This window comes from Trichosurus vulpecula, chromosome 6, assembly GCF_011100635.1.
Source record: "Trichosurus vulpecula isolate mTriVul1 chromosome 6, mTriVul1.pri, whole genome shotgun sequence".
NCBI classification, from domain to species: domain Eukaryota; kingdom Metazoa; phylum Chordata; class Mammalia; order Diprotodontia; family Phalangeridae; genus Trichosurus; species Trichosurus vulpecula.
The window spans coordinates 221769650-221783952 of NC_050578.1; the positions used below are offsets into that span (position 1 = coordinate 221769650).

The window sequence follows — 14303 nt, forward strand, 5'->3', positions numbered from 1 at the left end:
CTTCTGGTCTACGCCAGTTATATCCCCAGCATCAATACATTAGACACTCAGTCTAGACCCCCTGGGGCCCAGGAGTGAAGGCAAGGTTGGCTACTCCCTATCCAAGGTTCTGAAGAAGGCACCAGGAATGGGGGAGGAAAAGGAGACGGGGCAGGACATTCTTAGTTTCCTAGTTAAAGGAATGCTTCTTAACCCACCCTTTTCCTGGACCAGCTTGCCCTAATAAAATTAGGAGATTTGCTTGCGGAGGAGGTAGTATTTCCTTATGATATTTTTCTTCCTCATAGGAATCTGTCTCTCTCTGAGAGTTCTGGACTCTTTCCCCCCACCTCCCCTTATCCATCAACCAACAAGCATTTACTAAGGACCTGCTATGTCCAGAGAGAGGCATTAAGTACCTACTATGTCCAAAGAGAAGCTCAGAGACTAGAATCACTAGAGTCCCCAGCCTGGGAGTCAGGAAGAGATGACTTCATATCCTGTCTCTGACACATACTGACTCTGACCTTGAATATAACACAGAATCTCCCAGTGTCTTCAGGCAACTCTCTTAAGTCTATAAGTTATTGGGTAATCGCTAGTCAATATTGGTAGTGGCTACTTCCTCACTAATGAAATCACAGCATCATAGATCTAGAACTGGAAAGGACCTCACAGGCCACATAGTGCTATAGGCCAACTCATTTTACAGAAGGGGAAACTGAGACACAGAGCAATAAGTGAATAGCCCAAGGTCATTTAGGTAATAAACAGCAGACAGGACGTGAACCCAGACCATTTGACTCCAGCTCCGTTATTCTTTCTGCTGAAATTATTTCTAGGTTAGATATTTAAAGAAACAAACAAACAAATAAACACCTCCCAAGAAAAGATCTGGTTGTCCTTCACACTGAAATGTGAAGGTCTGATAGCAAGTTAAACATTTAGCCCTCTCAGGGCCCTTTACACTTTGGTGCAGGTCAGAAGTGGAACAGCTAGGTGATACAGTGAATAGAGTACTGGACCTAGACTCAAGAAGACTCATCTTCCTGAGTTCGAATCTGTCCTCAGATGCTTAATGGCTATGTGATCCTGGACACTTAACCCTGTTTGCCTCAGTTTCCTCATTTGTAAAATGAGCTGAAGAAGGAAATGGCAAACCACTCCAGTTTCTTTTCCAAGAAAACCCCAAATGGGGTCACAAAGACTTAGACACAACTGAAACAACTGAACAACAAAAGCAAGCCGGGGAATGCAGATCTAAACTAGACTCTTGGGCCTCAAGGGGGAGGGGAGATTCTTTAGGCCAGCCCAGCCCATTCTCAATTATCCCATAGGGAAGAAAGTATGTCCAACCCTGGCTTAGGAAATTGGCTTATCGGGCAACCCCACATGAGTCCTGGTCCTTCCAACCTAGGGAGGAGGTGGCTCACTGCCCAGTGCTAAGCTGGTAAAAGGGACATAGCTGTCAGAGCAGAGTAGCTGGCAACCAGGAATCATATCAGGCACCCTAATGAGGCAATCTTGTGTGGCCTCCACATGGGCAGTCACACAAATAAGGGCACAGTGTGGGCACCATCCAACACACAGATGCAATTCATTGTTCTTTCTGTCTTTGATAGGATTAACATACAAATCTATCCAGGCCTGGGGTTTTTTCTTTGGGAATTATTTGGGGCTCATTCAGTTACTTTTTTAGAGAAAAAAAACTAGAAGAATATCTAATCAATATTGATGTAAAATACTGAATAAAATGTTAGAAAAGTGCTTACAGCACTCTATTTAAGAGATTATTAACTATGACTGGGTTGAAATTATGTGAGGGGAAAAACCACAAATGCATAGATTCCTAGCCTGCCAGGGCAGTTGTGGATTGCTGGTTATAAATCAAGAGTTTCTGTATGCAAACCCTCATGGATGTACTTGGTGTCCAGGAGACCAGACTGAGTAACCAGACAGTTAGGTCACAGACCTTTTCATTTGCAAGGGAAACAAAGTGAGAAGGGAGTGGGCTTCTTCTCTCCCTTCGCCCCAAGATGAGCAGCCCCTCCACCTCTTCCTGAAATCATTGTGACCTTCTTGAGTTCCCTTAGGTCATGGGGACAAGCAGCTGGAGAAGGTCAGGCTTGAATTCACGTAGGCCTATCAGCTTGTCCTTCCTGGGGATTTACAAATGCAGCGCTGAGTGGAGCTTAGAGACAACTGGCAGGAATCACAAGGACGCAGCTGCCACTTGGCTCTGCCGTCCTGCTCCAGCTCCAGGGATGAAAGGGTGGGAAGGAGACAAAAGAAGAAGAGAGGAGGGGAGAGGAGGGGAGGGGAGGGGAGGGGAGGGGAGAGGAGAGGAGAGGAGAGGAGGGGAGAGGAGAGGAGGGGAGGGGAGGGGAGAGGAGGGGAGGGGAGGGGAGAGGAGTGGAGGGGAGGGGAGTAGAGGGGAGGGGAGGGGAGAGGAGGGGAGGGGAGGGGAGGGGAGGGGAGGGGAGAGGAGAGGAGGGGAGGGGAGGGGAGGAAGGGAGGGAAGGAGAGGAGCTGTTAGACTTCCTGGGAGAAGGGGCTAGATGGCTTCCTCCACTCCCAGGCATCACTGAGACCATCTCACACACTGTAATGGAAGGAAATCCACAGGGTAAAGAGGGGGTAGGAAAAGAAATGCGCTGCTTGAACCCTCAGGCCCTGATCCCAACAATAATTAATTGACCTTGATCATAAAATTGTTGCCCACCCATCCACCTCCCCAACCCATGACACACACCCACAGACTTCAGGGAAGAGCAATCATATCCACTTGCTTGTGGGTTCTGAGAAGCTGCCCAGCCCTGGGTTTCTTCTCCTTGTACTGAGCCTCTGAAGAGCAGGACGTGTTGGGTCGAGGCACTTCCTCCCACCCCCAGAAGGAGAGGAGCTGCCCCCCTACCCTTGGTACCAGTCTATATGCATGCACAGGACATTAGAAACCTCTGCTCTCTCCACAGCGTCCAGAAGTTGAGTGAGTTCTTGTCCAGTGAGGAGATTGGGAAGGATCAGTACTCCCAGCCTGAGCTCCCTTATAAGGGCCAGAGCAGCAAATCTCAGGCAGTGGTGAGTTCCTCTACCCCTGCCCTTTTCATGTGCTTTCTCCTTCTCTCTCCCCTCCTGTGTAATGAAGGAGAAAATGAGGGTTGAACTCCCCCACTCCATAGGGAGTGTCCTATGGGTGACCACACTGAGAAAGAGATGCTCAGTGCATTTCCCCTCCCCCCACGGCCACTCCAAGGTTTCACCTCTTCTCTTGTCCCTGAGATTAGGAAGGAGCTCATCCATACACAGCACCCACCCACCCCCCAACTCTCTCCACCTTCTTCTCCCTCCATGCTAAGCCACTCAAGGTTGTAAACCGTAAGCGACCTTCCAGAGATGACTGTAGGAACTTCATGGGGCACCTGCAGAAACCGGCACCTGATGAAGAGCCAGACAACAGCTGTGTGCGGGTGAGTCTGTACCCCTTCCATGTTCCTACACCTTAGCACCATGAAAAATCTGGTCCCCACCCTTGGCCCTGGTAACAGACTTCAGGAACCCAGAAGACCCAGAGGCAAATGACAACCATTCCACCTCCTGGGTCTCTGGTTTATTCAGATGTCAGGACAAGCAAATCTTGAGGTTATTTTTACAACCAACAAAAGCCCTGGAGGGAACCATCACTTCTACTATAGTTAACCTTCCTCCCAGAGAAAGGGCTCAGTCCCTAGGAGAGAATTGACTTTTTAGGAAGATAAATGTGGAGAAGGATGACCTCTTACCCTCCTTCCATTCCATGGAAATTATTCATCTGAATCAGAATATGTGAGAAAGCAGAGGGTGTAAGGAAAATGCGGGGGATCTCAAGTCCTGTCTGTCATTCTTTGTCCTCTTCTCTTTCTGCACTGGGGGGTCACTGGTGATGAAGATCACAGGGGGATTCTTCACCTGGACATCCGATGGAGTCCCCACACTCTCCAATATTGCCATCCGCATCCCACAAGGTACCAACTCACCCTCAGCCCCGAGGCTCAATCGCTCTCCCTCCTGAGTCACCCTCATAGACCGAAAGAGCCCAGATTTTCATATTGACATTTATGAGACCCTCCCACATCCCTGTGAAGAGAGTCAAATTCTCGTCTTTCTCTTATCAGTCAATTACCGTAGGCATAGTGCCTCTCTAGTAGTCAGTCTTGCTCTGGAATGCAGAATGGGGCAGAGCAATGTGTACAAAAGCTTGCCAAGCAGGAACCAGCAAGGTGTCTAGGGTGATGGTGGGGGATGAGGGGAGGATAAGGCCAAATAAGAATCCATAGTCAGGGTGAGACCAAATTCTAGGGAGAGTCGTGAAAGTCATAAGGAAGAGTTTAAGCTGAAGTGAGGATAGAGTTCAATGGGGAGGTGATCCAAGGGGTTCCTTTGGGGAAAACAGAAGAAATTGATGGCCCCAGAGACACATGTGAGGGGACACTTTCTGGGCCCTGCCTTGCCGCTATCTCTGTCAGCCAGCTCCTCCTCTGTGCAGGGCAGCTGACCATGATTGTGGGCCAGGTGGGCTGCGGGAAATCCTCACTGCTGCTAGCTACCCTAGGGGAGATGCAGAAGATTTCTGGGGAAATCTCCTGGAACAGGTAAGACAGCTGGGAGATGGGCTGGGCAGGGTGGGAGATCTCTCTCAATCATCTGGGATTATTTTTCTTTAAAAAAAAACCATTTGTACTGATGCTTTTTTAAATCACTATCAGTCACTTCCCAGTGACTCCCCTGCTCCCAGTAGTACCCTGTGCTCTAACAAAAATATGCAGCTAAACAGAACAAACTGACACATTGGCCATTAATGACAACGTATGGCACATGCCACATCCGTGGTCCTCCACCTGCCAAGAAGGTAGTTCTCTGTCAGTTCTCTGAAGTCAAGACTGCCACATCCATGGTCCTCACCTGCCAAGAAGGTAGTTCTCTGTCAGTTCTCTGAAGTCAAGACTGCAATTACCAGTTCTGATGTCTTTCAATGTTGTGAGCATTATAATGGTCATTGTATAACACCTGAGACTTTTCCAGAGAGGGAGAATCCCTACTCCTGCCCTCCCCCCGCCCCCCACCATAACATAAGATTACTGAATTTGGAGTCATAGAACCTGACATCAAATCGGAGCTCTGCTCTCTGGTCCACCTTGGGCAAGTCCCTCAACCTCAATGGGCCTCCGGTGCCCCATCTCTAAAATGGGGATTTAGATTAGATGACCTCTACGGTCCCTTTCAGCTCTAAATCTACAATCTAAGGACTTCGAATGGGACATAGCTATGATTCCTGATACATAGATGGGGAAGGGGTGAAGATGCCCCCCTTAGTGTTTGCAGAGCTCTTGAAAGTCATGAGGAAGAGTTCAGGCTTAAGTGAAGATGGGGCTCAAAGGAGAGACCTTACGGGCCTTGATGTTTCAGTGTCAATACCATGTTATGTTCTATCTTTTCTAGGTCAAAAAGTAGCCTTCTTGGAAGACAAAAGAAGCAAAAGATTTGAATAGTTAAGCTTTTCACTGTTACCATTGCCCCAAGTTCTGGTTTTATCCCTTCTTTGTTCCTCCTCTTCCCCTCTGACATAGCTTTAAAAATAGTAAGAGAATGCCCACGTCATGGTATCCAACTGCCATAGGAAGTCTCAGCTCATTCTGGGCTCCTGGTGCTATCTTTTAATTCCAGATCTCATAATTTGGGGTTGGTCCTCTTGGGGACTTTGGATCCAACTTGCTTGCCTGAGCTACAATCCTGATCTGTTCTCTCTACAAAGCCTCTCATTTGGGCAAACTTTGAAATGTTCCTCCCATCTCCCTAACTTCTCTTTTAAAAAAAAACTATTTTTGTTGTTTTATTGACAGTAAAGGAAGACAATATGTTTTCCTTTTCTTCCAAGGAAACTATTTGTAATATCCCCTATTTCGCTATCTTCTTATCACTGGCTATCTAAACTTCCCTTTCCTCCCACCAAGGGAAAGCCAAAAAGAAAAAAAAGTACAAACATTTTTCCCATCGCCTCCAAATCAGAAGAGTTCAGCCTGTCATACAAGTCAACAGTCTTTTTCCTTATAGATCCCCCTTTGGGGTTTTTTCCCTTGTTTTCACAGAACTTTATTCTTCCCATCCAGGGATGGTACTGTAACTCTTGGGGTGTTTTCCTGATGCACTCAAAAGCCAGGAAGGTTGTCCTCTGTGTTTAGTCTAGAAGCCCATCTCCTGTTATTATTATCGTAATGATTATAGCTGAAATCTAGGTAGCACTCTGCAGTTACAAAGCCCTTTACATACTAATCATCACAGTGAAGTAGGCTGTAATTGGTTGACTTTTATTTAAGTAGACCTGGGATTTCATCAGTATAGGGAGCTCCCAGTAAGGAAACTCCCTTCACCAAGGCAGAGTAACACCTACTCTACAACTTAAGAGTCTCTGAAAGTAGCCTAGGAGCAATGAGAGATTATGCAACTTACCCAGGGTTAAAGAACTAGTTATATGCATCAGGGCAGAATCTTTCTGATTCTTGGACCAGTACTCCATCCACTTTGCTACATTCCTTCTCAGCTAATGATAATGACAACAAATGTCACATTTGTAAGCTTTAAGGTTAAAGAAGAGTTTTACAATATTCTGTCTCATTTATTCCTCACAACACCCATATGAGACAGGTACTTCTGGGAGTATAATTCCCATTTTACAGATGAGGAAACTGAGGCTCAGAGAAATTAAGTGACTTACCCAGGGTCATACAGCAAATAAGTTTCTGAGTGGAACCATAGTCTTCTCAACCTCAGATTTCCTTATTCCAAATCCAACACTCTCTCCACTACATCATGTTGCCTCTGAGTCTCCTCCTTCCTCCGCGGGAGGGCCCTTCAGTTACTTTAAAGGCTACTATCACTTCACTCCTAACTCTTTTCTTCTCCAGACTAAACATCCTTCAACCAATCTCCCTCGAGACTCTCTTTGGGATGAACTTGTTGCCCTGGTTCCTCTCCCTCACTTCTCCATGTCCTTAAAGTTCAGAAAATCTTTATTGAGCCTGTACCATATAAAATTGAGGTACATGAGCAGAGTGAGAATCCCAGAAGGAGACCTTGGCAGCTGAGATTAGCCCTCAGAGTCTGGGGCACCTGGTCCTACAAGGACTCAGTTTCTTTCTTTGCCCTGTCCTGGAGATCAAGCTCTCTTCTGATTCTCTGTGATAATTCAGGGTAGAGATAGATGCCAGTAGACCTTCTACATTTTTGTTTGGGCTAGGCTATACCAAATGGGTAATTTCTCCGATGACTTTCTCCAACCTTGAACTCTGATAGAATTATAGAGCTAGAGCCAGAAGGGACCTCAGTGGCCAGGGAGTCCAGTCTCATTTTACAGATAGGGAAACTGATGCACAGAGAAGTTATTTGCCCAAAATTACATAACTAGTAAATATCTGAGGTGGAATTTGAATTCAGATCTTCTAATACTCTAGCCACTACTCCACACTGTGTCTCAACTCTTAAGAAGATAATTGATTTTTCCTATCTTTTTAATGCTTTAAAGGATCCCCGATTTCATCCCACCAATGCTAAGGCCAACCCTTCTCCTGCCTTAGTAGATGGGCTCCATGAGTTGCTGTGTCCAAAAAACTTACTAATAGTAGACAATATCAACATTTGGTCCCTCTCAAATGGCTTTGAGATTTGCCCATCTCAAGGGTGCTCTGCCCCAAATTCATTTGTCCCTTCTACAATGCCAGGTTCGCCCAGTCAACCAAGAACCTCTCCCCCACAGTCCTTCATGGTCATTGGCTAATCAGGGACCTCCCCTTCCTCCACCAAGAGAATGGAGGAGATAAAAAGAACTCACATCTATTAAAGTGTTTCCCAGAATTCAGGAAATAGAATAATTCAACCTGACACATGAGTCACCATGAGAGTTCACAAAAGATTTTGTCTCAGATCTGTGATTTTTTTGTGTAGGTAGCTCCTAGTGAGGGCATTCCCTCTCCCAATGCAGATCAACAACCCATCTACATCTGAGAGTCTTAGAAAGCTGTCTGGGGCACTCAGAAGTTGTGACCTTCCCAGGGTCATGCAGGCAGAGCATAACAAAAGGGAGGATTTAACCCAATTCTTCCTAACCTCCTACTGCTTCTCTCACAAAGGGTTAACACTTTTATTGCATTTTCTCAGATACAGCACACCAACTTCTCAAAGAAAACTGCCACACATATTCCAAGAGGTTTGGGGTTAGCTTTAAGTGGATAGGAAGGAAGGAAGGAAGGAAGGAAGGAAGGAAGGAAGGAAGGAAGGAAGGGAGGGAGGGAGGGAGGAAGGGAGGGAGGGAGGGAAGGAGAAAGGAAGGAAGAAAGAAAACAAAAAGAAAGAAAGAAAGAAAAGCAGGAAGGAAAGAAATAAGCATTTTGAAAGTGCCTACTATGTGCCAAACACTGTGTTGAAATGCTTGACAAATATCTCATTTGATCTTTACAATCACCCTGGGAAGTGGGTGCTACTATTATCCCCACTTTACAGGTGAGGAGACTGAGGCAGACAGAAGTTAGGCAATTTTCTCAGGCTGTAACACCTAGAAAGTGTCTGAGGCCAGATTGGAACTCTGGTCTTGACTTCAGGTCTATCTCTCTATCTACTTCACCACCTGCTTGCTTGGATCATAGGTCATCTTGTTCAAACCCCTCATTTTATAGATGAGAAAACTGAGGCCCAGAGAAAGAAAGTGACTTGTTTGAGATCATGGAGAGGGAACTGAAGAGGGAAGATTTGAACCCAGTTCCCCAGGACAACTACAGGGCCAGTTCCACTGCCTTTGCAAGCCCAGGCTCCATCACTAAGTCAGCAACCATTTCACCCCCAGAAGACCGTTTCTCTTCCTTTTCTTGGCTTTCTTGGTGCCAAGGATGATATTTACCATTGCTTCACATCATAGAGAAGCTAATTTTCTTTTCCTGACTCTAATGAAAAAAGGCTTTTCATTTCTCCCCAGAGCACACCGAGCAGGGTGCGTCCGGCTAACAGATGGCCCGGCCTCAGAAGTCAAGAGAACTAATGTGCTGCTCACGTAGCAGTTTGTCTGGTTCCTGAACTGGCCCGATTCACTTAGCCTTGCTGCAGCTGCATCTCTTAAGGCTCTAAGCAGCTTCCTCCTTGCCTCTCTAGCCTCTTTCATGGGTAAAATAATAGGCCTGTTCTCTGCATCTGATCCCTGTGACCTGGAATAAGTCACTTAATTTCTTACACCCTCAGTTTCCTCATTTTAAAAATGAAGGGGATAGACCTCTGGGACTTCTAAAATTCCCTCTAGCTCTCCATGTCTTTAGTTTTATTTGTTAAGACTGGTTCTCCCCATCTCACTCAGGCTGGAAATGCAAGGGCTACTCACTGGCCAATCCTGCTCCACATACCAGGATTAGACCTGCTCAGTTTCCAAAATTGAGCTTGCCTTGTCCCTCCTTAGGCAACCTGGCAGGGGCCCTGGGCCCAGAGGTTTACTAGACTTCCACTGTACTTAGTGCAGACCCCCAATGTGCAGAGACCACTGCAGCTCAGGACTCTGGGGTTCAAGAGATCAGCCAGCATCAGCGTGGGTGCCTGGGAATACAGACATGCACCACCACGCCCACGTGGGCTTGAGGGAGATAAGTCTCTAATCCTAGCTCCAAATCTCAATTGGTGATGACCTAATAAGCTCCATGACTGCAATGATCCCACTATTCCCCTTCCCAAGAGCCCCGAGTCTCAGATGCCCTCCTGAACCTTCACAACGGTCAACAATAGAGAGGGAGACAAAGAGGACAGTTTCAGCTTTGTGATTCTGGTCAAGTCATTTAATCCCTGTCTGTCTCACTTTCCTTAACTGTGAAATGGGAATGATAGTAGCACCTACTACACAGGATCGTTGTGAGGATCAAATAAGATATTTGTAAAGCATTTAGCACAATGCCTGACACATAGTAGGCCCTTAATAAATGCTTGTCCTCTTCCTTCTTTCCTTCCTTCCTTCCTTCTTTCCTTCCTCCCTCCCTCCTTCTCTTCTTTCCTCTCTTCCTTCCTTCCTTCTTTCCTTCCTTCCTCCCTCCCTGCCTTCCTTCCTTCTTTCTTTCCTCTCTTCCTCCCTCCCTCCCTCCTTCTCTTCCTTCCTCCCTTCCTTCCTTCTTTCTTTCCTTCCTCCCTCCCTTCCTTCCTTCTTTCCTTCCTCCTTTCCTCCCTCCCTTCCTGCCTCCCTCCCTCCCTTCCTCTCTTCCTCCCTCCCTTACTCCCTTCCTTCCTGCCTTCTTTTACCTTCTCTGGTTGTACCCCAAGCTTTCATACAAGGAAGGCAGTGAGTGGCATCTGAATTCCTTCCAGAACCGATTCATGGAATTATAAATTTAGAGCTGGCAGGCATGTTAGATGCCATTGAGTCCAATCCTCTTATTTTACAGATAAGGAAACTGAGGAACAGAAAGGTTGAGTGTCTTATCCAAGGTCACACAGCTTATGTTTGAGGCAAGATTTGAACCCAGATCTTTCTGACTCCAAGTCAAGTGCCTTACTATGCCATAATGTCCAGATTACATCAGTAGTCGGCCAGCAACAGCCCAGAAACCATGTAGGAGAATGGAGTGGGGCTAAGCAATAAAGCACCTGAGAATGCCTGGAGATGAAGAAAGAGAAACAGGTTTGGGAAGAACCACTCCAGTCCTGGCCGAGCTGAGCCCTGTAAGCAATAACCCAAGGGTGGCCCTCAGGGAGCTTATAGTCTCGGGGGTGTAGGAAGACAAGACTGCTTTGCCCGACAGTATGAGACGTGCCTCCTGAGGGAGATGGACAAAATGCCACCCTAGTTTCTGCTCAGAAACTCAGCAGGCTGAGTCAGAAGCCCAGCTCTGTATTTCATAAGTGAATCAGCAACTTATTTAATAAGCATCCATCATCGCTGCGAACATCTGCAACGAGAAACATAGAATCCAAGTTAGGAGAACGATCCATACTGAACACCCAAATAGCTTCCATAAGTCTTCCAGTCTCCTCTTGAAGATCTCTAGTGATGAGCAACTTACTCCCTGTGAAATACGTTTTAATTTGGGACAACTCTTCTCATCCTTAGGAAGTTGTTCCATGTCCACTGCAATCTGCCTCGATGCAGCACTGACCCATTGCTCCAAGGTCTGCCCTCTGGGACCAAGCAGAAAAAGTCCAGTCTCTTTCACATCTGGCAGCTTTTCAAAGCCTAGCTACAACTAGGTGGTGCAGTGGAAAGATCAGTGGAGCTGGAGTCAGGAAGATCTCATTTCAAATCCAGCCTCAGCTACTTACTATGTGACCCTGAGCAAGCCATTTAAACTCTGTCCACCTCAGCTTCCTCAGCTGTAAAATGATGATAATAAGAATCCTTACCTCCCAGGGTTATTGTGAAGATCAGATGAGATAATATTTGTAAAGTACTTGGTGTAATCCCCTGGCACATAGCAGATGCTTAATAAAGACTTCCTTCCTTTCTTCTGCTATTATATCCTCCCCGAGTCATCTCCAGGCTAAATATTCCCATTTACTTCAATTGATCTTCAGATGGCATGGACTCCGGCCCTCTCACTATCCTGGACCCTTCTCTGGAAGCATCCAATGTCCTTCTTAAAAAACTGACCTCTGGAAACTGAATGTATTCTAGATGTCATCTGACCACAGCAGAAGGCAGGAGTACTATAGCCTCCCACATTTGGGACATGAGGATCATTAATGCCGGTTAAGATCGTGTTAGTTTCTTGGTGCGCTGAGTGTGCTTTATTGCTATGTCACCCCATTAGAGCTTTCAATCCAGGAAGACCCCCCCACTACCCCCATCTAGGTCTTTCTTATGGAAACTATTGCCTAGCCATGTCCCTCCCATCCTAGCTTGATGTAACTAAGGTTGGTTGGAAAGTTTTTGTTGTTTGTTATTGGTTTTGGCAGAGCACAGGACTTTTAAATTTTCCTCTGTTTAATTTCATCACTCTAGCCTTTTGAGGATATTTATGGGACAATATTTGATAAGTCTTTAATGATGGGTGTCTGGAAACAGCTGTTGCCATTTGAGAAAGAGCCAGTCCTTTAGTATTCATAAAAATAGAAACTTTTCCCAGACTATCCACTGGGTTGACTCAGTGGTCCTTCTCGGGACTAGGAAGGAGGACCTCATGGGACCCAGGAGCTGGTACAGATTTCCAGATTTTCAATGAATATGGGCACTTACGAGGGCAATGGCAAACCTGGTATAGCAGCTAGGTAAATGAATAGGATGCTGGACTCAGAATCAGGATGACTGAGTTAGAATGTTGCCCCAGATGCTGAGTAGCTTGGTGACTCTGGGACAATCACTTGACGTCTCTGAATCCCAGTTTCCTCATCTGTAAAATGGGGATAATGATGGCACCTGCCATCAAATAAGGTGACACAAGTAAGCAACTAACAAACCATGAATCACTATATAAATTCTATTTATTATTATTATTATTATTATATGTAAAAATTATGCAAGAAACCAAAACCCTCTGCTCTGAGGCAGTCCTCAAAGACATACCCAGATTATTGACTTATGCTCCAGGATTCTGCTGACCCTTGAGGTAGAGGGAAAGGCCAATAGCTATGAGGGAACTCTGCAGAGCTCTAGTTGTCAGTGCAGAAAGGACTTTGGGGTTCCCTTCTCTCCAGACTCTGTTCTAAGAAAGGGGAACCCCGAAGTCCTCTGTCTAGCTGAGCCTCCCAACTATATTCACTGGTCCCCAAAGAACAGTGAGGGGACAAGCAAATATCCCTAACACTCCCTTTTAAATCCCAGCCATCAATGGAAAGTTTGATTCCTTCTCTTTTCAGATCAAAAACCCAGGGAGATTTTCTTGGCGAATGGAACTAATCTTCTCCCCTCTTCAGCTCAGCACTATCAGTGTCCATCATCCACTCATGCTTAATACCTCTTACAGATGAGCACAGGGATGGGCACAGTTCAGGTGTTAGAGAGAGAGAGAGAGAGGGAGAAGGAGAGAGAGAGAGAAAGAAAGAAAGGGAGAGAGGGAGGGAGAAAAGAAGGAAGGAAGGAAGGAAGGAAGGAGGAAGGAAGGAAGGAAGGAAGGGAGGGAGGGAGGAAGGAAGGAAGGAAGGAAGGAAGGAAGGAAGGAAGGAAGGAAGGAAAGAAGGAAAGAAGGAAAGAAGGAAAGAAGGAAAGAAGGAAGGAAGGGAGGAAGAGAGGAGGGAGGGAGGGAGGGAGGGAGGAAGGAAAGAAGGAAGGAAGGAAGGAAGGAAGGAAGGAAGGAAGGAAGGAAGGAAGGAAGGAAGGAAAGAGGGAAAGAAGGAAAGAAGGAAGGAAAGAAGGAAAGGAGGAAGGGAGGAAGTAAGAAAGGAAAGGAAGGAAGGAATGAAGGAAAGAAGGAAGGAACGAAGGAAAGAAGGAAGGAAGGAAGGAAGGAAGGAAGGAAGGAAGGAAGGAAGGAAGGAAGGAAGGAAGGAAGGAAGGAAGGAGAAGGAAAGAAGACAAATAGGTGGGCCCCATTTGTATCTTGGTCTGATCGAAAGAGGCCTAGACATAAGGTCAGCAGTTCAAGGTCTAATCTGTGGTCTTCCATTTACTAACATTGTGAATGTGGTCATTATTCCCCTTGTCTAAAAGTCAATTTCCTCCTCTATAAAAGTGGGATAACAATGCCCATGGAACTGACCTCACAGGACTGTTTCAAGGAAAGCATTAACTCTGTAAATGGGAGCAGTTATCTGCACATGGTCAAAACAACAGGGCTTCTGGGATATGACTATCTCTATTCTGGTTACAGAATTGAAATTTCTAACTCCTCCTTTCTTCAGTTTATGTCAAACAGGGTCAGAGAAAGGGAAGTTTGGGTCAAATTGGAATGAAGGAAGGCCTGAATACAAAAGGCAAAGAATGATTCTCCAAGGAGACTGGCAATGACTCAAGCCCTCACTGTCTTTTCTCTTTCTCTTCCTAAATGTCGGTGACATTGGACAAATGCAAAATGGAAATTCTTCAGTTTTCCTATGTCCACTTGACAGGTTTCTATCCAGTTTTCCTAACCAAAGAGTATGTTACCAGTGCTCTGTAAATGGAAATTTGGCAAAAGCCAGAGCCATAACTAAGGTGGGGCAACCAGGCCTTTGTCCTGGGCACTGAAATTCTCAGTCCTTCTACAGGCAGAAATTGAGCTTAGAACTAGTTAGTAAGACTAATAAACTAAACTCAGAAGCTACCAGATGATGACTGTTTTCTTTCCCAGCATCCCCACCCCAAGTGAGCGCCTCTGATTTTACTTTAAACTTTTTCCCTCTCCTCTGACAGGGGGCATTGA

The 14303-nt window shown here is 46.0% G+C and overlaps 1 protein-coding gene across 1 annotated transcript in view; it reads left to right on the plus strand.

The window, feature by feature from the left end:
* The window catches only part of ABCC8 (ATP binding cassette subfamily C member 8), a 139349-nt gene that overhangs the window by 73665 nt on the left and 51381 nt on the right, over positions 1 to 14303 (plus strand). The window contains exons 13-16 of the mRNA XM_036763754.1: positions 2952 to 3057; positions 3336 to 3446; positions 3905 to 3980; positions 4502 to 4607. Of these exons, the coding sequence (XP_036619649.1) occupies positions 2952 to 3057; positions 3336 to 3446; positions 3905 to 3980; positions 4502 to 4607 (399 nt within the window). The remainder of the gene's footprint in view (positions 1 to 2951; positions 3058 to 3335; positions 3447 to 3904; positions 3981 to 4501; positions 4608 to 14303) is intronic.